Source organism: Microcaecilia unicolor, chromosome 3 (assembly GCF_901765095.1).
Source record: "Microcaecilia unicolor chromosome 3, aMicUni1.1, whole genome shotgun sequence".
Lineage (NCBI taxonomy): Eukaryota > Metazoa > Chordata > Amphibia > Gymnophiona > Siphonopidae > Microcaecilia > Microcaecilia unicolor.
The window spans coordinates 45,479,374-45,506,400 of NC_044033.1; the positions used below are offsets into that span (position 1 = coordinate 45,479,374).

The window sequence follows — 27,027 nt, forward strand, 5'->3', positions numbered from 1 at the left end:
TTGATGATTCTGTACAACCAGCTTAACTACAAGATGTCATTTTCCAGCCATTGAACATACACATAACATATACATAAACATTTGACATTCAACACTCGCATCAAAGATTTTACATTTTTATAACCTCCCCACTCCCCCTTCCCACCTCCCCATCTTCCATGGCATTCACAACCCCTTCTCAAGTTGTATTACTAAGGATTTTGTTCAAGTGTGTCCATTCATCTGCTGCCGGGTTAAGCCTCCCCATGCTGCGGTCTGTCAATTTTTCCATTGATGTTACCACTCTGAGTTTCATTATCCAATTATGCATGGTTGGACCCATGGATGTTTTCGCCACTGCAAGCCCGATCCGCTTAATTCTACATTGCCATCTCTTCCCTTTTCTATTACCCCAACCCAATAAGCACCATTTAGGATCACAGGGGAACATTACGCCTAAGGCCTTGGTTAGTAAGTTTGTTACTTCCCCCCAGAACCTCTGCAGTATCGCACATTCCCACCACATATGGTAATACGTGCCTGTGGCCTTCTCACATCTCCAGCACTGGTCAGAGGCATCCGGATACATAGCTTTCAACCTGTCCAGAGTATAGTACCATCTACTTAAAATCTTATAAGCATTTTCTTTTATTAGCACACATACCGATGCCTTTTTAACTTCCATACACACTCTCTTCCATTCAGAGATGCTAATTTCCGTTCCTATATCTCGTTCCCATGCCAGCATGTATGGTAGCTTCATGAATTCCTGACCCCTAAAATGTCCATACAATCTGGTGATCCCCTTCCCCCCACAGTCTATCGCCCCCCACAGATCCTCAAATTTTTCCCCTTCCAGTGGATTGTCCTTTGTCCAGTTTTCCTTGATTATATAATGCTTAACCTGAAGATAAGCAAAACGGTCTGTCTCAGGGAGATCATATTCTGTCTGAAGCTCTTCAAAATTCTTAATAGCCCTCTCTCCCATTAATTCTCAAAAGCAAATTAACCCTTTATGAGCCCACGTCTTGAAGACCTTGTTCTCTCCCCCCGCTGGGAACCCAAGTTCTTGGGTGATCCAGGCATATGTTGATCTCTTCTGGGAGTTCCGTAATTTCCTTTTTAGGCCTCCCCAGAGTTCTAACAGATGTGAAACAAAGGGATTTAGTGTCATTCTCTTACAGCTACCCTCCGGGATGGAGGCCCACATTAGCCCATCCAAGTTTCCCTCTTGTACAAAAATCTGCTCTAATCTTGTCACTGGGGATAGGTCCACCTTGCTCCATACCCCAATCTGTTTTAGTTGTGTTGCCCAATAGTACCAAAGCATGTTGGGCATGCCCCTTCCCCCTTGCTCTACCGCCCTCCACATAGTTTTTCGAGATAATCTCGCCTGGCAACCCTCCCACATGAACCCCCCTAATTCTGACTGTATTTTAAGTAACTCCCCTTTAGGAACCTGTATTGGCAGGGTCTGAAATAGAAACAGCAACCTGGGCAAAATGTTCATTTTGATAGCCGCAATCCTCCCCCACCATGATAGCCATTCTTTCTTCCATCTACTCATACCCCCTCTTATAGCTTTAAAGAATGGCACATAATTCAATAGATATAAATTCTCTAACTCCAAAGGAATCCAAATCCCCAAATAATGAAATTTTGTTGTGGCATTCTTAAAAGCAACAGGTACACACAGTGGATCCAAAAAAAGAGTCCTCTCTCATGAGAGAGGACTCTTTTTTGGATCCACTGTGTGTACCTGGTGTTCTTCATTTCTCCTGTGGAGAGATCACCTTCTGTGGTTGTTTCGCTATTCTTAAAAGCAAACCTTTCCCCCATTTGCCGCATCTCCATCTCTGATGCCATCACCCCCATTAATTCTGATTTGCCTACGTTTATTTTAAACCCTGATAATTCCCCAAACCCACCAAGTTCTGTGATAATTACGGGTATTGTCATTAGGGGAGACGCAACATAAAACAAAATGTTGTCGGCGAATAGTGCTACTTTGTGCTCTTTTCCTCCCATCCTAACCCCTTTAATTTCATCTCGAGCTCAAATTCTCTGTGCTAATGGTTCTATTGAAATGGCAAAGAGTAATGGCGATAGTGGGCATCCCTGTCTTGTCCCTCTTTGAATGTTCAGTTGTGTTGACCAGCCCCTATTCACCTTAATCCTTGCCACCGGCGAACTAGAAGAAGCTCTTTTCACTATTTGACTGGATGCTTCGAAAGAGAGACAGGAGAAGGGAGATATGATGTGTAATTTATGTTACACACATTTAAACGTCTCAAGAGGCAAGTTTCAATTGAAAGGAAGTTCTGAAATGGCTGGGGTATAGGATGAGGGTGAAAGGGGACAGACTCAGGAGTAATCTAAGGCAGTGTTTCCCCAGTTGGTTCTCGAGTACCTCCTTGCCAGTCAGGCTTTCAGTATTTCCACAATGAATACGCATGAAAGAAATTTGCATATAATGAAGACAGTGTATGCAAATCAAGCTCAAACATATGCAGTGTGGGATATCCTGAAAGCCTGACTGGCAAGGGGGTACTCCAGGACCAACTTTGGAAACAAAGGAAATATTTGTTTATGGAAAGGGTGGTGAATGCACGGAATGTCCTCTAGGTGGAGGTAGTGGAAACAAAAACTATATCTGAATTCAAGATAGCATTGAAGAAAATCTAAAAAAATATTAAAAAAAAAAAAAGATCATGGGCAAGTACATGGGATCTCTAAGCGGGAGGAAGGGATAGTGGTCGGTATGGATAGGCAGATTTAATGGGCCAAATGGTCTTTATCTGTCATCATTTTCTCTGCTTCTTCATTTATAACTCAAAATCAACCATGAAGTAATTAAAGGAATGGAATGATGAAGGTAGACTAGCTCTCGCAGTCTCCCGACTTGTTTATTACAGAAAATCTGTGAAAGGATCTCAAACATGTACTGCATGCAAAGAGACGTGGAGACTCATTTTCAAACAATATAGACTTACAAAATTATATAATTACTATAGGCCTCATTTTCAAAGCACTTAGACATACAAAGTACCATAATCTATGGTACTTTGTGGCTAAATGCTTTGAAAATGAACCCCTTTGTAACTTTTTAAGTGTATGTGCTTTGAAAATGAGCACCTTCTTCTGAGCTAAAAGGTATTCCACATGGAGACGTTGGAAAAAAATTCCAAAACCAAGTCTAGGAAAACTCTTAACTGGCTACAACAAGAAGCATTTGGATACTGTTATTTCTGCCAAAAAAAAAAAAAAGCGATTAGTCAGCTACTCCAGAATCAACATTAAGCTTTATCCACTTTAACATGCACACCATCATCGCAGCACCTAACCCTGGTAACCGGGCCTTCCGTATACCTTCCGAAAAGTTCTCTGCAGAGGAAAACACTTTGATCCTATAAAGGCTCCAGTACTTGCCCCGCGTACCAATCTCCACGCACATCACCTCACCGCTAGCAGCAGGAAGGATAAAAATGCGCGGTCACACCACTGCGCAAGCGCACGGAGAGAACGTAGCGTTGACTCTACTACGCAGGCGCAGAGAGAGGCAAAGGGTAGGGCACACAGGCGCAGAGAGAAGCTGAAACGGAGTTCGGACTCGTGCGCAGGCGCAATCTAATTTTTTTTTTTTTTTTTTTTTTTACGCCGGAGTGGTTAATGTGTGGAGTCGCTGCCGTGGCTTCAGCTCCTTGTTCTGGTGTTTTGCAAGTGAGTGTTACCTCGAGGGCCGCACAGGATGGCGGAGGAGCAGGTGAGCTCTTTGTGCGAGCAGCTGGTGAAGGCAGTGACTGTAATGATGGACCCCAGCTCTTCTCAGCGCTACCGTTTGGAGGCTCTCAAGGTAAGAACGTGGCCGAGGCAGAGAGCCGGCATGTGGCTTCGGGGCATTAACAGTGGGCCAGGACTTAGAGCCATTGGTACTTGTAAAACTAGAGCGGAATAGACTGAGAGTAGGACCTCCGTTGCGGTGATTTTCAAGGTAACAAGACGAGACCCTTTGTATCCTGTGATGTATCTGGTAGCGTTATACAAATGCTAATAATAAATTGAGGAAGACAAGATCCTTCCTATCAGTATTGGAAGGAGGAGGAGGAGGAGGAGGAGGAGGGGGGGGGGGGGGGGAAGTAGGTAGGGTCAGCGCAGTGCAGGCTTAGAAGGCGGTATTGTGAGGAAGTGCTTTGCTCCGTGATGGCAATAGATAAGGTCACTGTAGTGCAGAAAGTGGGGTGGGAGTTCTGCACACTGATGGAAGGAGGCAGTGGACTAGCAGTGCTGCGTTAGAAGGTTTCGTGGGGGGGGGGGGGGGGGGGTTGGCTGTGATGGAGAGGAGAACCTAGTATTGCTGTCTTGATGGGAAGAGGTGGTTTCCACTTGTGATGTAGGTAGGGTCCCTGCAGTTCTTAGAAGGTAGAGGAGAGGCATCTGCACCCTGTTGGGGAAAGGAAAACCCAGCAACGTTAAGTTATTGAGGGGAGCTCTGCTCTCTGAACCTTGTGGATGGAGAGAGGTAAGGTTGCAGCAGTACTGAATTACTTTCTGTATGTCTATATTTTATGTTTCTTTCAGTTTTGTGAAGAGTTTAAGGAGAAGTGCCCAATCTGTGTTTCTTGTGGGCTGAAATTGGCAGAGAAAACTCAAACTGCTATTGTCAGACACTTTGGGCTTCAGATCCTGGAGCATGTTGTCAAGTGAGTGAAATTGTTTTGTATCTGTTTGCTATGATGGCTTTGCAGTTCTTCAGCAGGGTTGTTCACACTGCCTGCTACCATTTTCTTTTGACAGGACAGTTATTTTAGTAGTTACACCATTAGACTGGGCTTTCTAAGAAGACCCAAGACATGAGTTTGGGTCATTCCTCTGCTGCTCTGTGTGATCTTAAGAATGCTGCTTCCTTTTCAGATCTGGAGGTGAGGCTCATCTGCTTGGTGCTGGCACAAGGAAGGGTAGTTCAAGTGATGTTGGCACAGACTACTACCATCACATTGTTGGACAAGTGGAGGGGGGGGGGGGCAGCCAGGAGTGCATCTGGGTGGAGTTCAACCTAGTGGTGATTTTCAGCATCATATGTTGTGGGAGTAGAGAACATTCAGGCAGACTTTTTCTGGATCCAGGGGAATGGGAGTTCAGTTCCTCAGCCTTCTGGTGGATGGGTGGGGGCCTCCTCTCTTTGATTTGATGGCAATGCAGCGAAATGCAAAGTGCCCATTTTCAGCTACAGGAGAGGAATAGATTCTCATTACCCCATTATCTCTCCCTACATTCCTCCCTGTGAACTCCGCTCAATGGACAAATCTCTCTTGTCATCCCCCTTCTCCTCCACTGCTAACTCCAGGCTGTGCTCCTTTTCTCTCGCGGCACCTTATGCCTGGAATAGACTTCCTGGACCTATACGTCTAGCTCCATGTCTACCTGTTTTCAAATCTATGCTGAAAACCCACCTTTTCACTGCTGCTTTTTTTTAGCTCCCATTACTTCCCTCACCCGTAACTGTCTTGTCTGTCTGTATTATTTAGATTATAAGCTCTTTTGAGCAGGGACGTCTCTTTGTATCAGGTGTTCAGCGCTGCGTGCATCTGGTAGCGCTATACAAATGCTAATAATAATAATTCTACAAGCATCGGCTCATGTGGTGCAGCCCTGGCCAGAGCTGGAGTCCCTGTATATCTTTTCTCCATGGCCTCTGACTGGGAATGTTGAAATATTACGCATTGCTTGTTCTAATCATCCTGGTAGTTTCAGATTGACAATGGGGTTCATTTTCAAAGCACTTAGACTTACAAAGTTCCATAGGTTACAATGGAACTTTGTAAGTCTACGTGCTTTGAAAATACGCCTCCTTGTCAACCTTGGTACATGGGTGTGATCATGGACATAAAGTAGTTGAACAGAGCTTGAAAGGTCTACAGCTTTTCAATGGAGGCATTACAATTGTGACAGTGGTCAGGCATCAGAGTTTGTCATGTCTCTGTATTTTACAGAGTTTCTTGTACATCCTGATTTGTACACAGCATTGGAGATTCCTCTGGTTTGTAGTTTTGGGACAGTGTTATCAGTTCAAGCACTCCCATTTGAGTTGGCTGCAGCACCAAGGAAGTTACTAAAGGTAATGAATGGGTAGTGGTGGATGTTTTTAGGAAGATGGGGTTGCTGGTTCATCCTAATTTGAATGGTTGGTTAATTCAGATAAAGTCAAACAAGGAGCACTAGGTGATCCAGTTTTTTCGGGAGTTGGGGTGGGTGGTCAACTCCTTATCCAAACGCAAGCTGATCCTGTTATAGACCCCAGAGTATTTTGGGGGGGGGGGTGTTGTTTCAACACTCATGTGAGCAAAGTGTTTCTCCCTAAGGAGAGGCGGAAAAAGCTATAGGCACAAGTTGGGTATTGAGATCCATGGCAGCAACACTAGAGTTAGTTCATGGGCCAGGGCTCATGTGTGACCATTGCAAAGATCTCCTACTGGGTACCACAAATGCCCCTCACCTCCCTTCCTCTTGAAGAGGCAAGTGTAGTTTGGCCTGGTGTCTGTGCTCAACCAGTCTCACATGAAGGATGGATGCTTGTGGCTGCTGAGGGGCTTATTGTGGATGTGGTAGTTCAGGGGTGGTTAGCAATTGTAGCATTGTGGTCCATCAGCCATTTGGAGGCGAGAGCTATGTCTGACATTAAGGGCCTTGATTGCTGGCACAAGGAAAGGCAGTGTGTGATTGTCAGATAATGCTACAGCGGTGGTGTATGTAAGTTGTCAAGGCAGAACCAAAAGTGACAAAGAGGCAGAAAAGAGAAAGTTGCTCATGGGCAGAATGACACCTGAAGAATATATCAACAGCGCATGTGGCAGGAATGGACAATGTACAGGTTTATTTCCTAAGCAGAAAATCCTCAAAACCTAGAGAGAAGCCTTTCAAAGGCTATTTGATATTAGAGAAGGCCAGTCATGGACCTGATGGCAATGGCCAAAAAGGTCAAACCACCAAAGTTCTTCAGCTGCAGGAGAGAGGTCTGTTGTTTGGCATAGACACCCTGGTTTAGCTATGGCTCTGAGGCAGGCTGTTGTCCATATTTCCACTATGGCCTTTGATAGACACTTTTTTTTTTAAATTTAAGAGCAGGGCTACACTACTCGCCTACTATCTGCTGAGGAGGGTGAGAAATACTGGCTGACTCGGGGCTGCACAGCAGAGCACATCACCTCTTTAAGGTGAAGTCATTTAGTAGTGCTCAGTCTCCCCATCTGCTGGAAAGAGGGCATGTACCCCCTCTTCAGGAATGGTTGGGAGAGTTTCAAGGAGAGAAAATTAGTAGATAAGACCAATTTCTCTTTTATCAGGTAAGACCAGATCTTACCATCCCCCCCCCCCCCCCCCCATGTGTCTGCTACTTTATTAAAAACAGTGTGGGGCAAGTACAGTAACCTTGTATTAGAGCTGTGTACCAAAGCTGAGCACACAGTTTTATAATGCAAGCATGAAGAATAACTGTTGCTTCCCAATGCACTAACCAGATATGTAAATTTGCTTTCATGCTAGTGTACACAGGAACTATGTACATATGGGTCTATGCTAGTAAGTTACATTTCTATTTTGTGTGTATGGATACAGCGTTGCACGGATATATATATATACGCATATACAGGAAGGCTGCTTTGCACATAAATTCTGTCGGTACTGGGGAAGTTGTAGCTGTGCATAGATTATGCCAAAGGTTCTCAACACACCCAGCCGGTCATGTATGTTTTCAGGATGTCCATAATAGAAAATGACACGGGGATAAAATTTGTCCCCGCCCTGTCCCTACAGGTTCTACCCCCACCCCATCCCATCCCCATGGGTTCTGTTCTCACCTGCAAAAGTCTTGAACACTTATTTTATATTTAAATCTTTTTATTAAAGTAAAAAAAGGAAAAATATGCTGTGCAACTGTTTTGTATAAATTACAAATAGAAAATAACTATGAGCAGCTATAATAATCCACTCTGTTAAAATGTCCAGGATTACAAAAATACAACCTGTTCTCTATGCCCTAGAGTTGAGAAATATGCCCTATGAAGCACAGTTATGATTTTTTAATGTGTGGATTAATAAGAAGTCATCAACAGTCTCAGGGTTCAGTGTAACTCTCCTGTCTTCCACAGTCCCCCCTGCAATAGAAGATGGCTTCGTAGAAGATGTGCTGGTACATAAGTATTGCCATACTAGGACAGACCAAAAAAGTCCATCAAGCCCAGCATCCTGTTTCCAACAGTGGCCAATCCAGGTCACAAATACCTGGCAAGATCCCAAAAAAGTACAAAACATTTTATACTGCTTATCCCAGAAATAGTGGATTTTCCCCAAGCCCAAACCTTTATTAAACTCTGCTAAGCTAACCACCTTTACCACATTCTCCAGCAACAAATTCCAGAGTTTAATTACACGTTGAGTGAAAAAAAACTTTCTCCAATTTTGTTTTAAATTTACTATTTTGTAGCTTCATGGCATGCACCATAGTCCTAGTACTTTTGGAAAGCATAAACAGGTGCTTCACATCTATCCTTTCAACTCCACTCATTATTTTATAGACCTCTATCATATCTCCCCTCAGCCGCCTTTTCTCCAAGCTGAAGAGCCCTAGCCGCTTTAGCCTTTCCTCATAGGGAAGTCTTCCCTTCCCCTTTATCGTTTTGTCGGCTTTCTCTGCATCTTTTTTAATTTCACTTTATCTTTTTTTGAGATGAGGCGACCAGAATTGAACACAATATTCGAGGTGCGGTCGCACCATGGAGCGATACAAATGCATTATAATGTCCTCATTTTTGTTTTCCATTCCTAATAATACCTAACATTCTGTTTGCTTTATGAGCCGCAGCATTACACTGAGCAGAAGGTTTCAACGTTTCATCAATGACAACACCTAGATCCCTTTCTTGGTCTGTGACTCCTAACGTGGAACCTTGCATGAGGTAGCTATAATTCGAGTTCCTCTTTCCCACATGCATCACTTTGCATTTGCTCACATTAAACGTCATCTGCCATTTAGATGCCCAGTCTCGTAAGGTCATCTTGTAATTTTTCACAATCCTCCCGTGATTTAACGACTTTGAATAACTTTGTGTCATCAGCAAATTTAATTACCTCACTAGTTACTCCCATCTCTAGGTCATTTATAAATATGTAAAAAAGCAGCGGTCCCAGCACAGAGCCCTGGGGAACCCCACTAACTACCCTTCTCCATTGAGAATACTGACCGTTTAACCCTACTCTCCGTTTTCTATCTTTTAACCAAGATGTACAGGAACCCTCGTGCAGATTTTGCTAGCTGTGGCCAGCATGTTTGCTTGTTTTTTCCAAAAAATAAAAATAATTGTTGTCTGCATCAAACAAATAACATCAAGTTCATTAACAGGCTTCAAAGTAGAAAGTGACACGGGGACAAAGTTTGTCCCTGTCCTCACAGACTCTGTCCCCATCCCTGTGGTTACTGTGGGTCCCCGTGTCATTCTCTAGCCTACAATGAATATGCATGAAAGACTGAAAAGTTGGTGGCCAAGCAATTCGCCTATATTCAGTTAATGCTCTGCTTCAGAGGCAGACTGTGTTTCACACACACACAGCACTGAAACCACTCTCTTCTTGTGCTTTCAGATTACATCAGGTTGCATTTTTTGACAGATGAACTGATGTTCTCTTGTCCTTGGATCTCTCAGCGGCCTTTAATTTAATGAACCACTCTATACTCTGCCTGTATAATGTACGCATCTCAGGTTCAGCTTTAACATGGTTTCAATCCTATTTGTCAAATAGATCTTTTCAAGGTAGCTGGGCTAGTTTATTTATTTATTTGTTACATTTGTATCCCACATTTTCCCACCTATTTGCAGGCTCAACGTGGCTTATACAGTACCATAAAGGTGTTCGCCAATTCTGGTATAAACAGTTACACAGTGATGTGGTAGAATGAGGTCCATTTTCTGCTTCACTTCTGTTCCACTGTGGTGGTCTGCAAGGGTCTATTCTTGGTCCCGTTCTCTTTCATGTTTACTTTGCACCCTTGACACTCATTTAATCTTTAGATTTTTATTTTCATGATGTAGATGATATCCATCTAATTCTTAGAGTAATTTCTTACTCTGCAGTCTTCATGCTAGGTGTTGCTACATGTCTTGACAAAATTGTTGACAATGCACTGAAACTGAATCCTCTAAAATGTCAGCATATGATCTTTTCAGTGGACTGTGTCCTGCCCTTAGTACCTGCACCCTCTATCCATGGTACTCTGATTCCCTTGCGGGATTCTCTTAACGTTTTGGGAGCTACGTTGGCCAGGCGCTTGTCTTTTTTTCTCTGTATATATGAGATTGTGAGGAAATCCATTGTTCTGTTGAAACAGCTATTTGCCCATTAATTGGAAAGCATTGTGCCTTTTTACTTCATTCTTTGGTGGTGTTGCACATACAGTATTGCAGTTCTATTTTTTTTTTTTTATGTACTATTCCTGGCACAACTTCTAAGCTTCAGTTGTTTCAAAATGTTTGCTCAGCTACTCTATGGAGCAGAGAAATGTGTTTTTCTCCACTGCTATTCAAGAAGCATTGGCTACCAATTTTGTATTCTGTTCAAAATCCTCATACTAGCACATAGTGTCCTTGATTACTGGTCTTCCCCCATTTCTTTTCAACTCCCTGGTCCCATATGTTCCATGGTGATTTCTTTGCTCCTCCAAATGGCACTTAGTAGTTTAAACTTTCGTTGGGTTGCTGCTGTGTATCTGTTCAGAAACTTTTTTGCAAATGTAGAACACACTGAAAACCCTGTTTTTCCTCAAGCCTTTCTTAAGGCATGATACATCGGAGCAGGGGCCTATTTTGTGGCTTGCCTGCAGGTGGCTTTTCCCCTTTGTTACACTCCTGTTTTGCTGTTGGGTGGCTTTCTTCCTACTGTTTTCTTTCTTTTAAGATTAATGTAACCTAGTGGCATATTGAATAGACATTGTAACTTTTTTATCTTCTGTCTTTTCCTTTGTCATTGTATTTTGTTCTTTCTCATCATTTTAATACTTGATAAACTGCTTAGATATTCTTTGGATTTGCAGTATATCAAAGATGATGATGATGAAATAAATTTGCATGCATTACTTCCATTGTATGCAAATCTGTCATGTACATTCATTATGGGTATCCTAAAAATCTAAATGACCAGGAGTTGCAGGACTGAATTGAGAACTGCTGCATTATGCACATATGCTGGAATATTTTGCATATGAACATCAATATTCTGCACAGAAATATTATGTTAGCGGTCCAGCACAAATGTTTGTTTGTTTTTTTTGTTTCAGCACAACTCCCTCTTAGCTCCTTATCCTGTGCCAACTTTTTTGATCCACCCCTTTCAATGAAACCAGAAGTCAGTAAATAGAAGTATCGGGCATGAAATAATAATCACAGAAAAACTCACCAACTTTTCACTTCTCCTCAGACCTGGCCTTGGTCCCAGTCGTACAAAAAAATAAAAAAAATCCCTGCACTCAGCCTTTGCAACTGGTTTTAATAGCTAATGCCTTCATTACCATTCACTGAGGTCAACCAAATTCTGTTTTCAGTTACAGTGCCGAAACCAACTAAAAATCTGTTTCTGCCACATTTTGCTGAAAGGTTATTTTAATTGTTTGCTGTGTTTTTGGTTTCAGTTGAAAAATGACCATATATTTTTCAGTGGAAGTTGAAAATTTGTTCCATTTGTCACCCCCCCCCCCCCCCCAAAAAAAAAAAAAAAAACAACCTTAGGCTGCTCTGTGTGTAGCTTATAATCCTTGGTAGTCTAGGGGTGTAGTTGGGGCAAGAGTGATCCTCAGTTACTCCTGCCCATTTTGGCTGTCATCTCAAAATGGCTGCTGTGACTGGGGCATTGCTCCTGCCTTGACTAAGCCCCTAGACCACCAGGGAATGGGGGCCTACTCATTTTGTTTTCTCCCCGTATTGCGGTTGCAAGCGATGCAGATATGATCTTGCATTGTTTATATGGTAAATAGAGTGCTCCAAATGCTTTTGATACAGTTTTAGCAGAAATTTAAGTGTAAATTTGGGATGATAAGCTCCTTAGGAATTAACTTCTCTGTGGAGTTATGATGTCTGGCGCAGTCTGCCACTGTAAAAGCTCCATGGTTTTTAGTTTTGTTTTTATGTAAAGGGTCATGGATTTGACATACCACCTTTCTATGGTACATCCAAAGTAGTTTACATTTATTATATACAGGTTATTTTGCTTGGAAGTAAAATACAGTCTTTAAATTATTATATTCTGGCTTGGATACTGTGGGTTTAGCAGAGAGATGCAGACTACAAGCTCTGAAAATCCCCAGTGGCCATCGCTGGTTCACATGCACATAACCAAACTTGAGGTTTTGTTTTTAGCTGAATCCACATGGTGATTTTCAGCTGCAATTTTGGTTTCGGCCGAAAGCTGTCAAACAGTTTCAGTTGGCTTCTAGATGTCGGTTGTGATTTTTTGCACAAATAGCTTATGCACAAAACTCATTTTCCCTTGCATCCGTACCGGACCAGTCCAGACCATTGGGAATAGTTATGTCCATCAATCAGTGGATGGAGAATCTGTACTGCTCCTCTGAGGCAGTTTCTTTATGAAACTCATCCCATAAGTTTAGGGCTGTTCAGCTTGGGAAAAAGATGGATGAGGGGAGATATGACTGAACTCTACAAAATTCTGAGTGGTGTAGAATGAGTAGAAATGAATTGATTTTACTCGTTCCAAAAGTGCAGAAACTAAGGGACACTCAAGGAAGTTACATGGAAGAAAAGTCCATAGTTTGCTATTGAGACAGACATGGGAACGCCACTTCTTGTCCTGGGATTGGTAGCATGGAATCTTGCTACTATTTGAGATTGTGTAGTTACCTGCGCTATTCCAACCTATTGTTAGGGCGCTGTTTTAGAACAGCACGGGAAATTGATCATCGGGGCCCTAGTTTCCCAGTTGCAGAAGTTGGTTTATATGCAGCATTTGGAGTTCGTGGAAATGTCTAGAGTACTAAGTAGCAAACAATCGAGCTTTCAGAAAACATGCAACAGAAACTGTTTTGGTTTCACGTGTCAATGATTTTAGGTTTATTTTGGGTAAGGGAAATGTCTTTTACGTAACAGCAGCTTTTGATTCTTTAAACTGTCGTCTGTGCATGAGAAGATTATTTGAGTTGGGGCTGCAGGGGAATGTTCTGAACTGGATTGATTTGTTTCTCTCTCTGGAGATCCCACCCAACATTTCTGAAATGGGGAAAAACTCTGATATTGTATACTTTATTCTCTGAGGGCAAGCAGGCTGTAATTCTCACTTTTGGGTAATGCGATCCGACGTTGCCTGGTCCAGATCTTCTAGCAAGCTTTAACAGCTTTGTGGAGCGCAAGGCACGCTCCACCACACATGTATGAGTTCCTTCCGACCCGCCACAAGAGTGCAGTTATTGCAGTTTGGGGAGGGGGGTCTTACCGCGGTGAGGAGGGGTTGATTTTTGTAGCTGCTCTTCACATCCGGTCCAGGAAGAGGTGGTATGTGTGCGTGTTTGGGGTTTTTTTGTTTGGGAGGGGGTTGTACCTTTTGGTGTGTTTTTGGTTCCCATCTTCGAGTTTTCCCTTCTTCCCTTAGTGTTTTAGTATCTCTCCCCCCCCCCCCCCCCCCCCCCCCCACACACACCTTTTTATATATTTAAATCTGTTTATTAGAATTTTCCATATGCAACTTGGAAGAGTCAACAGCAGAACATAAGAAAGCATAATACATGAGACGTAGTACAGTTCAGAATAATATCGCAAAAGGGCCTTGTTTCTTATAGCTCATCTTCAAGAGACATGGCCTCTGTTAAAGACATATTTGTAGTATATCCTTGCATTGAAATCCTATCAAACCTTTACAATCAGCTGGCAAGAATATTGTAATGTTTTTGCCTGAAATTACTTGCTGACAAATATAAGTACCTACTGTCTTCATGGAATTACTTCTGTCTTTCAGCCGTTTCATTGGTGACTGTGCCAATTAACATATCAAACAGTATTAGAGTACATAAGTTTCAGTGTTCAACAATATGCGATAACACCAATAATATTGATAAACATCAGTCAATTAACATTCCCTCTTACCCCCCCTCCCCCCTTTTATTATCCCGTCCCCCTCCCGAACCCTCCCCTCTATTGAACTTTGTCTCTCTTCCCCCCCTCTCTCCCCCCTTCCCAGACCCCACCATAAGGGCTTAATTATATTGATTATAATGATGAGATCCTACTGTTGTCTCTATTGATTAATGACCCTTCCTACGCCAGCGGATCCCCCAATTGGTTAATAACAAAACTACGAGCTCGGGGTGCAAGTACCTGTATGTAGCTTTTCCAAGTCAAATAGAACTCTTTTTGTCTTTTAAATTTCTGGTAAACATCTCTTAGTTCCATTAACAGTAAGGCATGCAATCGATTACGCCATTGCCAATAGGTAGGAGCTTCGTGTTTGACCCAATTAACTAATATGCATTTTTTCCCGATTAACAGAGCTTTGTAAATTAACAAGTTGTGGTGAACAGCACCGGCCCCCAGCAGGACATCCATCCCCAATAAGATCTTTTCTGGCAGCAGCGATATACAACTATTTGATATACATCTCAGAAATCTAATTATTTTCTCCCAGAAGCTCTTTATCTTTGGACAATCCCACAGAGCGTGATAAAAAGTGCCCACACACACATTTTTTAAGTTTCCTTTGTTTTCTGCGTCATTAAGGCCACATTTAGGCCTTGACTTTGGGACATGTTTTTCCTATTCATTTTTCTCTGGTGCTTTGCCCCCTTTTCTGGCATCATCGCTTCGTCTGATTTGGGTGCGGACGTTTTTCCGCCCATGTCCACTCAAGTTCCGAGTGGCTTCAAGTGCTGTACCCGGTACAATTGGACCATCTCTGGCAAGGATACCCATTCTTAGTGCCTTCAGTGTTTAGGGCCTGAGCATAGTCCTGCTAACTGTGTCCTCTTGTCTTCGGATGAAGAAGCGGACCCAGATTGCCAGAGAGGCTCAGCACGAGAGGATTTTTGGAGCCAGGTCTGATTCCTCAACGTTGGCATTAGCATCAAGGTCAACATCGTTGAGTGCTGCATCGTCTGTACCAATGGCTGCTGCTAGACCCGTACACACTGGCAGCAGTGGCGCATCGAGTGGGTCTCCACCTGTCTTGATGCTGACTGCTGTGCAGGGCCCCCGGGACCATCCAACATCGAACCCGACCCCAAGGGGATGTGAGGATTGACTTTGTCCTCGTTGGTACCGTGGAGCTTCTATGTTGAGCTTTGGGCGAAGGCCAAGAAACATCAGCATCGATTGTCCTTGACGCACTGTGCCGGGAGCTCCAGAATGTTGAAGGATTCGACACCTGAGAAGCATCAACACCGGGAGAACCACTCCCCCCTCCATTCAGGAGGTGCCAATGCGTCAGTCTCCCAGCAGTCCAGACCCAGCTTCCTTCTCAACACTGCCAGTTCTGCAGCCTGTCTCTCAGCTGGCACCCCAGCCTTTTCCGGTGTCGGTCCTCGATGAGTGTATCTGGGCCTTTCTCCCTGAGCTGCTGGATGGCCTCTTGCAGTGGTGTGCGTCGGCTTCTTGCAATGGTGTGCCATCGGCATTGCACCTACCCTGTCTCCTGTTGTGGCTCTGCTTGGCCTTTCAGCCTGCAGTGCGGCCTTCAACACCAGTGTTGTTTGCAGCCCCGGTGTCGACTGCCACCCAAGCTGGCACTCCCTTGACAGTGGAGGAAGCTGAGTCGAGGTGGGAGTTGACTCCTTGACTCTTTTCTCAAGGACATGGTTCCAAGTCGAGGCAGGTTCGGTGTCAGTCCTCCCTTGAGGCGGTTTTGACTGACACTGATAAGGAGTGCTTATTGGAGTCTGAGGAGGATCCACGGTACTTCTCGGAGGATGAGTCCTGTGGCATCCTCTCTGAACCCTCCCCTCCACTTGGAGAAAATCTCCTCAGGGGAGCCTTTCTTTTGCCTCATTTTGTCAAGGAAATGGCTGTGGCCATTCCATTTCCTTTAGAGGTGAAGGACGAGCCCAGGGCCAAGATACTAGAGGTCCTGGACTATGAGTCTCCTCCTACAGAGGCTGTGACTGTCCCTCTCCAGGAAGTTCTTGTTTAGAATTGGTAATCCCCACTCCTGATCCTACCCAAGAAGATCGACACTGTGTACCAGATCTATCTGGTTTTGATAAGCCCCAGTTGCCGCCTCATTCCATGGTGGTGGAATCTGCTCTCAAAAGAGCCAGGAGTTCTAGAGACTGTGCTTCAGCACCCCCAGGCAGAGAAGCCAGAACAGTGGACTCTTTTAGGAGGAAGATGTTCCAGGCCTCTATGCTCGTGTCACACATTCATTCATACCATCTGTTCACAAGTATACACTTGTGGGACTCGGTGTGCAAGATACTGGACTTGGTGGACCTTCTCCCACTGGAGAAGACCGAGTCAGTATGCCAGAAGGTGTGTCATAAGTTCTTGGCTAGGGGCGCATACAACACTTTTGATGTGGCATCCAGGATCTCTGCTCAGAGTATAGCAATTCGCAGACTCTCATGGCTGCGTGTTTCTTACTTGGAACTGCAGTTTAGTAGAGATGGGCTGATGCCCCGTGCTGGGGCGAGAACATTTTTGAAGAGCAGGTTGAGAAGCTTGCTGATCAAATCAAGAAGCATACCGATACCATCTCCTCTCTCCCACCAGGCGCATTCTGATCTGCATCCTCATCTAGGAGGTCTTTTGGCAAGTCGAGGAGGAGTGCCTAGTACTCTGAGGCATAAGTACACTGCCTCCTTTTGACATTCTGCTTAGGCTCGGCCCCAGTGCGCTTGCTCCCATGAACAACGTACGCTTAAGACCCCTTCTGTCCAGTCATAGCAAGGGACAAATTTTTGACTGGTTCCAGCAGAGCATAGCCGCTGTCAGTGTCCGTCCCGGGCAACTTGCTGGCTGGGGGGAGGCTGAAGTTTTTCCACGAAGGTGGCCCCTTATAACCTCTGACCGGTGGGTTCTCCAAATAGTCTGTCTTGGATACGCCCTAAATTGGCGTCGGACACCTCCAAATATACCACTGAGAGCTCATTACTTCAGCTGTCAGCACGAGCAGGTACTTGTAGAGGAACTCTCAGCCCTTCTGAAGGCACATGCTGTCAAGCCCATTTCACCAGGGGTTTCTATTCCAGGTACTCTTCATGCAGAAAAGAGAGGGGGGATGCGACCCATCCTGGACCTAAGGGCCCTGAACAAATTCCTGGTAAAAGAAAAGCACCCTTCTACCCATGATTCAGAAAAATGATTTGGCTATGCTCTCTGGACTTAAAGGATGCATACACACACATCCCAATACTTCCATCCCATTGGAAGTATCTACGATTTCGGCTGGGAACACATCACTACCAGTAACTCGTGTTGCCCTTTGGCCTCACGTTGGCTCCTAAGGTGTTTACCAAATGTCTAGTGGTAGTCGCAGTGTCGCTATGCAGACTGGGAGTCCATGTGTTCCCTTATCTCGATGATTGGCTGGTGAAGAGCACATTGGAAGACAGTGCTCAGGAGTCCATGTAGAGGACTATTTGGGTGCTAGAGCTAATTAATTGGCGCCCTGCTCGATACACAGAAGACTCGAGCCTTTCTCCGGTTGCGAGAGCAGACCCCCCCCCCCCCCCCCCCAGTTGCACTGGCTTCTCAGGTTCCAGCCTCTCAACAGGCCACAGCTCAGCAGATGTTGAGTTTGTTGGGCCACATGGTGTTCACAGTTTATGTAACACCCATGACACGCCTTCACATGAGATCAGCCCAATGGACCCTGGCCTCTCAGTGGTGCCAAGCCACTGGAGGTCTGGAAGATGTCGTCCAGGTGTCCCCAGAGCTTGCTCACTCTCTTTTGCGGTGCACCGTTTGATCCAATTTGACCCTGGGACTTCCATTCCAAATTCTTTAGCCGCAGAAAGTTCTGACGACGGATGCATCTCTCCTGGGTTTGGGAGCTCATGGGAATGGGCTTCACACACAAGGTGCTTAGTCTGCCCAGGAAATTGATCTCCGGATCAATCTCCTGGAGCTTTGAGCGATCTGGAATGCTCTAAAGGATTTCAGAGATCAGCTGTCTTACCAAATTGTACTCGTTCAAAGGGACAATCAGGTTGCCATGTATTACACCAACAAGCAGGGGGGCACCGGATCACACCCCCTGTGTCAGGAGGCCGTCTGGATGTGGCAGGCTCGCCGGCATGGCATGTACCTTCGGGCCACTTATCTGGCGGGCAACATCAACAGCCTGGCCGACAGACTGAGCAGGGTTGATAAAGAACTGGGAATGGCCCCTCTCAGTGCAGCGTGTACTGAAGAAGGTGGATATTCAATATCCTATTCAAGAGGGCAAAACTGCCTTACCATTCTCTGGTGGTCAAATCTGCTGTCAAACTGGCCAGAAGCTCCAGAACTTTTATCTTAGTGCCCCCACCTACTAAGGCTTGGGCTCGGACTCTGGACTCAGTTGGGCGAAGACTTTATCAGGCCTTGATGCTTATTGCCCATGTCCAGACCTACCAGCTCTACACGAGCATCTATGTAAAGTCCCTGGCTCACAGTGTGTTTAGTCTGGTGGACTGTCTTCCTCAGGAGCAGGCCACAGAGCATTGTCGGCCAGAAAGCAGCTGGATTTTAGGATGTATCTGGCCAGAAGCACCTATGATACTTCTGACATTGCTTACAGACTCTCTGCCATGGGTGTGGAAATGTGTAGACTCATGGATACATGTTTCTGACCTAGAGCCAGCAGTTGGAGAGAGGTTAGCGGATGTTCCATGCCGAGGAGACAGTCTTTTGGGGACAAGGTGGACGACACCTTATTAAGAAGCATACCGATGTCATTCGGTCCCTTTCTTGGCAGCCTCTAGATGCAACCTCATGTACTAGGAGGTTCCTGAGCAGGTCAAAATGCAGATTTTACTACTCTCAAAGACGTAGGTATCTGCTGCCGTCCTCATCCTAGCAGTCCTAGCCCCAATGGTCAGCCTAGGACCCAGAAGTCTCAGCTGGCTCCCCCCTTCAAAGCAGGGGAAGAGCTTATGACTGGCTCCAGGAGAGCATAGTTGCAGTCCAAGTAACCCTCCCGGATGACCTTCCAGTGGGAGGGCAGCTGAATTTTTTCCATCAAAGGTGGCCCATTGTAATCTGGTGGGTTCTTCAAATAGTCTCTCAGTTACACTCTGCATTGGCAACAGAGACCACCAAGTTGCCCACCGAGAGCATCATTCATCAGCTCAGCACAAGCGGGTACTTGCAGAGGAAATCTCTGCCCTTATAGGTCAATGCGATTGAACCTGTGCCACCAGGCCCAGAAAGGAAGGGATTCTATTCCAGGTACTTCCTTGTGCCCAGAAAGCTGGGGGATATCGTCCTATCCTAGACCTAAGGGACCTAAACAAATTCCTGGTCAAAGAAACGTTCAGGGTGACTTCCCCTGGGTACCCTGCTCCCCATGATTCAGGACCAAGATTAGTTATGCTTTCTAGACTTAAAGGTTGTCTATATCCATATTTTGATGCTTCCCAGTCACAGGAAGTATCTTAGATTTTGAGTAGGGAAACACCACTACCCATACTGTGTTCCGCCTTTTGGCTTCGTGTCAGCTCCGAGTCTTTACCAAGTACTTTGCAGTAGTTGCAGTGTCATTTTGCAGACTGAGTCTGTGTTTCCCTACCTGGACGATTAGCTAGTCAAGAGCACATCATAGGGTGCAAGCATCTGTGCAAAGAACTATTCAGGTGCCAAAGCTACTTCTGTTTTGTTGTAAACTATCTTAAGTTCCACCTGCAACCTGTACAGAAATTAGAATTCATAGGAGCCCTGCTTGATACAGTACAAGCTTAGGTTTTCCTATCACAAGTGAGAGCGGTTGCCTTTCATGTTTGCAGTAGCAAACGGGTCACAGCTCGGCAGATGTTGAGATTGCTAGGCCACATGGCTTCTACAGTGCACATCACTCCATTGCTCATTTGAGAGGGGCCAATGGACTCTTAGCTTTCCAGCGATCTCATCAGAGTCCCTCCAGATCTTGTTGACTTGCCACACTGGTGGATAATTTGGACAAATTTTGACCTCAGGACTCCCATTCCAAACTCTTATCAAAAGATGTTGACAACGGGTGCATCCAACTTCAAATGGGAAGCTCATGTAGATGGCTTCACACGCAAGGGGCATGGTCTGCTCAGTAGACACTTTTTCACATGAACCTTCTGGAACTAAAGGCCATTTGGAACACTCTCTCTAAAGGTTTTCAGAGATTGGCTGCTGAACCAAAGTGTTCTCATTCAAACTGACAACTGGGTTGCGTTGTACTATATGAATAGGAGCTGTGAGATCCTACCCTTGTGTCAGGAAATAGTGTGGATATGGCACTGGGCCATCCTTCACAGGATGGTTCTGCAGGCCACCTACCTGGCTGGCAAGGAGGACAGCCTGGCTGGCAGACAGACAGACAGGTAATGCAACCTCACAAATGGTCTCTCAATATGGGCACATAGCTCACAAGATCATCTGAAAGTGGGGTACCCCCTTGGTAGATCTTTTTGCCACTCATCATAACACTGTCTGTTTTGTTCCAAGCTAAGGTCAGGCTAGAATCAGATGCTTTTCTCCTCTGTTTGGGGAAGGGGCTTCCGTATGCTTATCCTCCCATACCTCTTGTTCATCTGGAGTTGTCCTCTGAAGAACCTTGAAGTTTGGAGTGTTTTCCAACCCTCATCACATAGAACAAGGGTCCTTTCTGTACTCCATCCTCCAGTCCCTGGCCCGGATACTGAGAGCATAGAATTTCACTTCTTAAATCTGCCAGAGGGTGTCTCCAACATCTTGGTAGCTTCCAGGAAAGATTCCACTAACAGCTGTTAATCTTTCAAATGGAAGAGGTTTGCCCTCTGGTGTGAGCCCTAGATCCTCTTACTTGCCCTACACAAAAACTGCCTGAATACCTCCTGCACCTCTATGAGTCTAGTTTGAACACAAACTCTGTAAGGGTACACCTCAGTGCTTACCATCCTATGTATGGGGGTAAACCCATTTCTACAGTTTTTAGTTGTTCAATTCATGAGAGGGTTGTTGTTTTCAAAATCCCCAGTCAAACCTCCTACCATGTTGTGGGATCGCAACGGTGTTACCCAACTGCTGAAAGCTGCTTTTGAGCCACTGGATTCCTGTCAGCTGAAGGTTGTATTTTTGGTGGCAGTCACTTCAGCTCACAGAATCATTGAGCTTCAGGCCCTAGTAGCTGATCCACCTTACATTAAGTTTTATTACAACAGAGTAGTACTTTGCACCCACCCTAAGTTCCTTCCTAAGGTGGCGTCGGATTTCCATCTTCACCAGTCCAGTGTTCTGCCAACATTTTTCACAAAACCTCAAGTCCATCTTCGCGAAAGCGCATTGCATACCTTGGACAGCAAGTGAGCTTTAGCCTTTTATATGGAATGGACTAAAGCCCCTACAGTCCACCCAGCTTTTTGCTTTTGACCCAAACAGGATGGAGTAGCCATTGGCAATCACACTCTTTCCAACTGGCTAGCAGATTGTATCTCCTTCACTTATGTCCAAGCTGGGCTGACTCTTGAGGGTCTTGTTACAGCTTATAATGTTAGAGCTATGGCTGTGTTGGTAGTCCACTTGAGATCAGCTTCCATTGAGGAGATTTGCAAAGCAGTTATGTGGTCTTCAGTCCACACATTCAAGCAGAACACCCAATGTGACAGCTGATTCGATCATCCTGCAGAATTTGTTTGGGGCCTAGAATCCAATTCCACCGTATTAGGCCCGGGTTGCTCTGTTCCAAGGTTGCACCTTCACAAGCGTTTTTGAGCCCCTATTGTCATACTGTTTTCAGAGAGCTTAGTAGATAGGGATTCCCACATGTGAGAATACATTGGCCCTGCTTGTCTTGGAGCAGGTAAAGTTATACAATTGTAGCAGGTGTTCTCCAAGGGCAGCAACAAAAAGAAAAGAAGAAAGGGGGCAGACCAGTGTAGTTCCAAAGCAGGTGGTTTATGGGAGAACGTCAATAAAATGATTTGCATTCCTGCATTTTAATTAATTCAGCCACAGATGATAAAATGCAAATGTAGGGCAAACATCTCCAACAATACAGCATCCAAAGTGCTGACAAGCAAAGTGACAAAGCAAAAGAGCCGGCCAAATATTCTCACACACCCACCCTCCCTCCCTCTTCTTGGCCTCGTCTTTAGTTATTCCATCAGACTGAGGCACCTGTGCATGTGTGGTGGGACGCTACCCAAACTAAAAGCTATGCATGCTAGGCAGCATCCACACCAGGCTCTGTCGGATGACGCCCACATGTGAGAATACTGGGCCTACTGTCCTCAGTGAGTAACTTTGGTATTTTACCTGCAAGGGCTGATCAGCTGTGTTATCTTTCATACCCTCTAAATAGATTATATGAGCATGTTTGTTATAATTACTATTCAGAATGATGGCTTTGGGCTAGTGTGTGTGGTTTTTTTTTTTTATATAGAATTTTAAAGAAACATTTTAAATCTGATTTTAACTTTTTTTTTTGGCAAGAAAAATGCAAAGGAACTTACATAAAGAATCTCACCTATCACACACTTTTGTCTTCTCACATAGTTACATCTTATTTTTTTTTTTCTTATAGTCCCGATTCAAAGAGCTCCTAGCTCCTAGAGAATAGGTCCATTCTCTTGAGGCTAGAATAGCAGATTCGGAGGACCTGAGGGAGACCGAGAGGTACATAGAGGAGGCCTTCAGGGAGGTTGTAGAGAAGTCCCACCTCCAGGCTGGCAGACCCTGTGCTGCCTTGGAGGAGGGAGGTCTCCTAGAAGGAGAGCATCACCCTGGTGAAGTAGGAAGTACTTCTGTAGCCAGGACCTGCCCACCAGGGGATGCACTATCCTCTCGCACCAAGGATATGTAGAACTTCTGCCCTGGTGGTAAGGATTAGGACAGCTGTTGTAGTTGGTGATTTAATCATTAGGCATGTAGATAGCTGGGTGGTTGATATCTCACCTTGCATCCAAACCAGAGTTTCAGCGTGCTTGTCTGACATTGTTGTCTGGATGTCTCAACGCCACCTGAAATTAAACATGACCAAAACCGAGCTTCTCCTTTTTCCCCCCCAAAGCCACCTCCCCACTCCCCACGTTTTCTATTTCTGTTGATGGCTCTCTCATTCTCCCTGTCTCCTCAGCTCGAAACCTTGGGGTCATCTTTGACTCTTCTCTCTCCTTCTCTACTCATATCCAGCAGATCGCCAAGACCTGTCGTTTCTTTCTTTACAACATCCATAAAATCCGCCCCTTTCTTTCCAAGCACTCTACCAAAACCCTCATCCACACCCTTGTCACCTCTCGTTTAGACTACTGCAATCTGCTTCTTGCTGGCCTCCCACTTAGTCACCTCTCCAATTGGTTGAAAACTCTGCTGCCCGTCTCATCTTCCGCCAGGGTTGCTTTACTCATACTACCCCTCTCCTCAAGTTGCTTCACTGGCTCCCTATCCGTTTTCGCATCCTGTTCAAACTTCTTCTACTAACCTATAAATGTACTCACTCTGCTGCTCCCCAGTATCTCTCCACACTCGTCCTTCCCTACACCCCTTCCGGTGCACTCTGCTCCATGGATAAATTCTTATCTGTTCCCTTCTCCACTACTGCCAACTCCAGACTTCGCGCCTTCTGTCTCGCTGCACCCTACACCTTGAATAAACTTCCTGAGCCCCTACGTCTTGCCCCTCCTTGGCCACCTTTAAATCTAGACTGAAAGCCCACCTCTTTAACATTGCTTTTACTCGTAACCACTCACCTTCACCTACCCTCCTCTCCTCCTTCCTGTACATATTAATTGATTTGATTTGCTTACTTTATTTTTTGTCTGTTAGATTGTAAGCTCTTTGAGCAGGGACTGTCTTTCTTCTATGTTTGTGCAGCGCTGCGTATGCCTTGTAGTGCTATAGAAATGCTAAATAGTAGTAGTAGTTATGCAACTGCATGAGTGATCTTTCAACATAGGTGTTGCCTGAAAGATTTTCTGAGCATGGGACACTTCCTCGGTGGATCTTTTTTTGCCACTCACATGAATCGCAAAGTCCCTCGGTTCTGTTCCAGGCTTCAGGCCCAAGACAGGCTAGCGTTGGATGCCTCCCATTCCTCTCATGGGGAAGACTGCAGAAACTCTAGCAAGACTGCAGAACCATGATCCTCATCGTGCAGTACTGGCCTTGTCGGTTCTAGTTCTCTCTTCTGAAGTTATCCTCTGAAGAACCGTGGAGATTAGAGTGTTTTCCAACTTTCACCACACAGAATGAGGGATCTCTTCTGTATCCCAGCCTTCAGTCTCTGGCCCTCAGAGCCTGGATGTTGAGAGCATAGAATTTGCTTCCTTAGGTCTCTATTCTATCCTCATCCTTCTTGATCTACCTGCTGCTTTTGACATTGTTGATCACAACCTACTCCTTGATACTCTGTCCTCACTTGGATTTCAGGGCTCTGTTCTTTCCTGGTTTTCTTCTTCTCTCTCCCATCGTACTTTTAGTGTATACTCTAATGGATCCTCCTCTACTTCTATCCCACTGTCAGTTGGTGTACCTCAGGGATCTGTCCTTGGACTTCTTCTTTTCTCTATCTATACTTCTTCCATTGGTACTCTGATCTCATCCCATGGTTTTCAGTATCATCTTTATGCTGTTGACTCACAGATCTACCTCTCCACACCAGAAATCTCAGCTGAAATCCAGGCCAAAGTATCAGCCTGCCTGTCTGACATTGCTGCCTGGATGTCTCAGCCATCTGAAACTAAATGTGACCAAGACTGATCTTATTTCCCCCTAAACCAACCTCTCCTCCTCCCCCATTCTCTATTTCTGTGGATAACACTCTCATCCTTCCTGTCTCATCAGCTCGTAACCTTGGGGTCATCTTTGACTCCTCCCTTTCCTTCTCTGCACATATTCAGCAGACTGCTAAAACCTGTCGTTTCTTTCTCTATAATATCACCAAAATTCGCCCTTTCCTTTCTGAGCGCACTACCAGAACCCTCATCCACACTCTTATCACCTCTCGCTTAGACTATTGCAACTTGCTTCTCACAGGTTTCCCACTTAGCCATCTCTCTCCTCTTCAGTCTGTTCAAAATTCTGCTGCATAACTAATATTCTGCCAGTGTCGTTATGCTCATATTAGCCCTCTCCTCAAGTCACTTCACTGGCTTCCTATCCATTTCTGCATACAGTTCAAACTCCTCTTATTGACCTATAAGTGCATTCACTTTGCAGTTCCTCAGTACCTCTCCACTCTCATCTCTCCCTACATTCCTCCCCAAACCTCCGTTCACTGGGCAAATCTCGCTTATCTGCACCCTTCTCCTCCACTGCTGACTCCAGACTCTGTTCCTTTTATCTTGCTGCATCATATGCCTGGAATAGACTTCCTGAGCCGGTACGTCAAGCTCCATCTCTGGCCGTCTTCAAATCTAGGCTAAAAGCCCACCTTTTTGATGCTGCTTTTAACGTCTAACCCTTATTCACTTGTTCAGAACCCTTATTTTATCATGCTCACTTTAATATTCCCTTATCTCTTGTTTGTCCTAATTAGATTGTAAGCTCTGTCGAGCAGGGACTGTCTCTTCATGTTCAGGTGTACAGCGCTGCGTACGTCTAGTAGCACTATAGAAATGAGGAGTTGTAGGTCTGTTAGAGGGTATCTCCCGGGTCTTGCTGGCTTCCAGGAGAGTTTCCAACAAGAGATGTTTTTTGAATGGAGGTGGTTTGCCGTCTGGTGTGAGGGCAAGGCTCTAGATCCTATTTCCTGCCCTACACAGAACCTGCTTGAATACTTCTTACACCTGGTCTGGCCTCAAGATCATGTCCGTAAGGGTTCACCTCAGTGCTATTAGTACTAATCATCAACATGCAGAAGGTAAACCCAAATCTGGACAGCCTCTAGTTGTTCGCTTTATGAGAAGTTTGCTTTTGTGAAAGCCCCCTGTCAGACCTCTCCCTGGGTAATGGGAGCTCATCATCATTCTCACCCAGCTGATGAAGGCTCCTTTCGAGCTACTGGATTCCTGCCATCTGAAGTACTTGACCTGGAAGGTCATTTTTTTTTTTTGGTGACTATTACTTTAGCTTGTAGAGTCAGTGAGCTTCAGACCTTATTAGTGGATACACCTTTCTTCATCATAGAATAGTCTTCCGCACACACCCTAAGTTCCTGCCAAAGGTTGTGTCGGAGTTCCATCTGAACCAGTTGATGTCTTGCCAATGTTCTTTCCCTGATGTCATGCCCATCCTTGCACACTTTGGACTGCAAGTGAGCATCTGCCTATTACATGGAGCGGACTAGGCCCCACAGACTGCCAAGCATTTTGTTTCTTTTGACCCCAACAGGATGAAGGCTGCCATCGGGGAAACGCACAATCTCTAATTGGCTGGCAGATTGCATTTCCTTCACTTATGCCCAGGCTGGGCTGATCCTAGTGGGTTATGACAAGGCTCACAATGTCAAAGCCATGGCTGCTTCAGTAACCCACTTGCAGTCAGCCTCCTTTGAAGAAATTTGCAAGGTGGCAATGTAGTCTTCAGTCCACACATTCACATTTCATTACTGCCTTGAGCAGGATACCTGACATGACAGTCGGTTCAGGCAGACAGTGTTGCAGAATCTGTTTGGGATTGAGAATTCCCCCCCCCCCCCCCCCCCCCCCCCACACACACACAGGCTGCGCTGTCACTAAGTTTATACAGTTTCAGGTTAATCTGAGTACTGTCCTTGCCGTTGCGAGGTGTAATTGACCAATGTTTGTTGTTTTCGGTGAGCCTGGATGCTAGGGATACCCCAATTGTGCAAATTATGGCTCGTCCTCTGAAAAAGCAAAGATACTTACCTGTAGCAAGTATTCTCTGAGGACAGCAGACTTTATATTCTCACAGACTTTACCACCTCCCCTTGGAGTTGTCTTCTCTTCTTTCTTTTTATGCT

The 27,027-nt window shown here is 45.1% G+C and overlaps 2 protein-coding genes across 4 annotated transcripts in view; one reads left to right on the plus strand and one right to left on the minus strand.

Moving 5' to 3' along the window:
- Nucleotides 1-3,464, minus strand: part of POLH (DNA polymerase eta) — an 81,381-nt gene extending 77,917 nt beyond the window's left edge. For 2 of the 3 annotated variants that reach the window (XM_030195861.1, XM_030195860.1), the window contains exon 1: nucleotides 3,305-3,464. In XM_030195861.1, coding sequence (XP_030051721.1) covers nucleotides 3,305-3,433 — 129 coding nt within the window. In that variant the 5' untranslated portion in view covers nucleotides 3,434-3,464. The remainder of the gene's footprint in view (nucleotides 1-3,304) is intronic. The other variant, XM_030195862.1, reaches the window with a different exon arrangement.
- Nucleotides 3,465-3,643: 179 nt separating this feature from the next.
- Nucleotides 3,644-27,027, plus strand: part of XPO5 (exportin 5) — a 226,620-nt gene continuing 203,236 nt past the window's right edge. Inside the window, 2 exon segments of the mRNA XM_030195864.1 lie at nucleotides 3,644-3,832; nucleotides 4,558-4,679. Of these exon segments, the coding sequence (XP_030051724.1) occupies nucleotides 3,728-3,832; nucleotides 4,558-4,679 (227 nt within the window). The 5' untranslated portion in view covers nucleotides 3,644-3,727.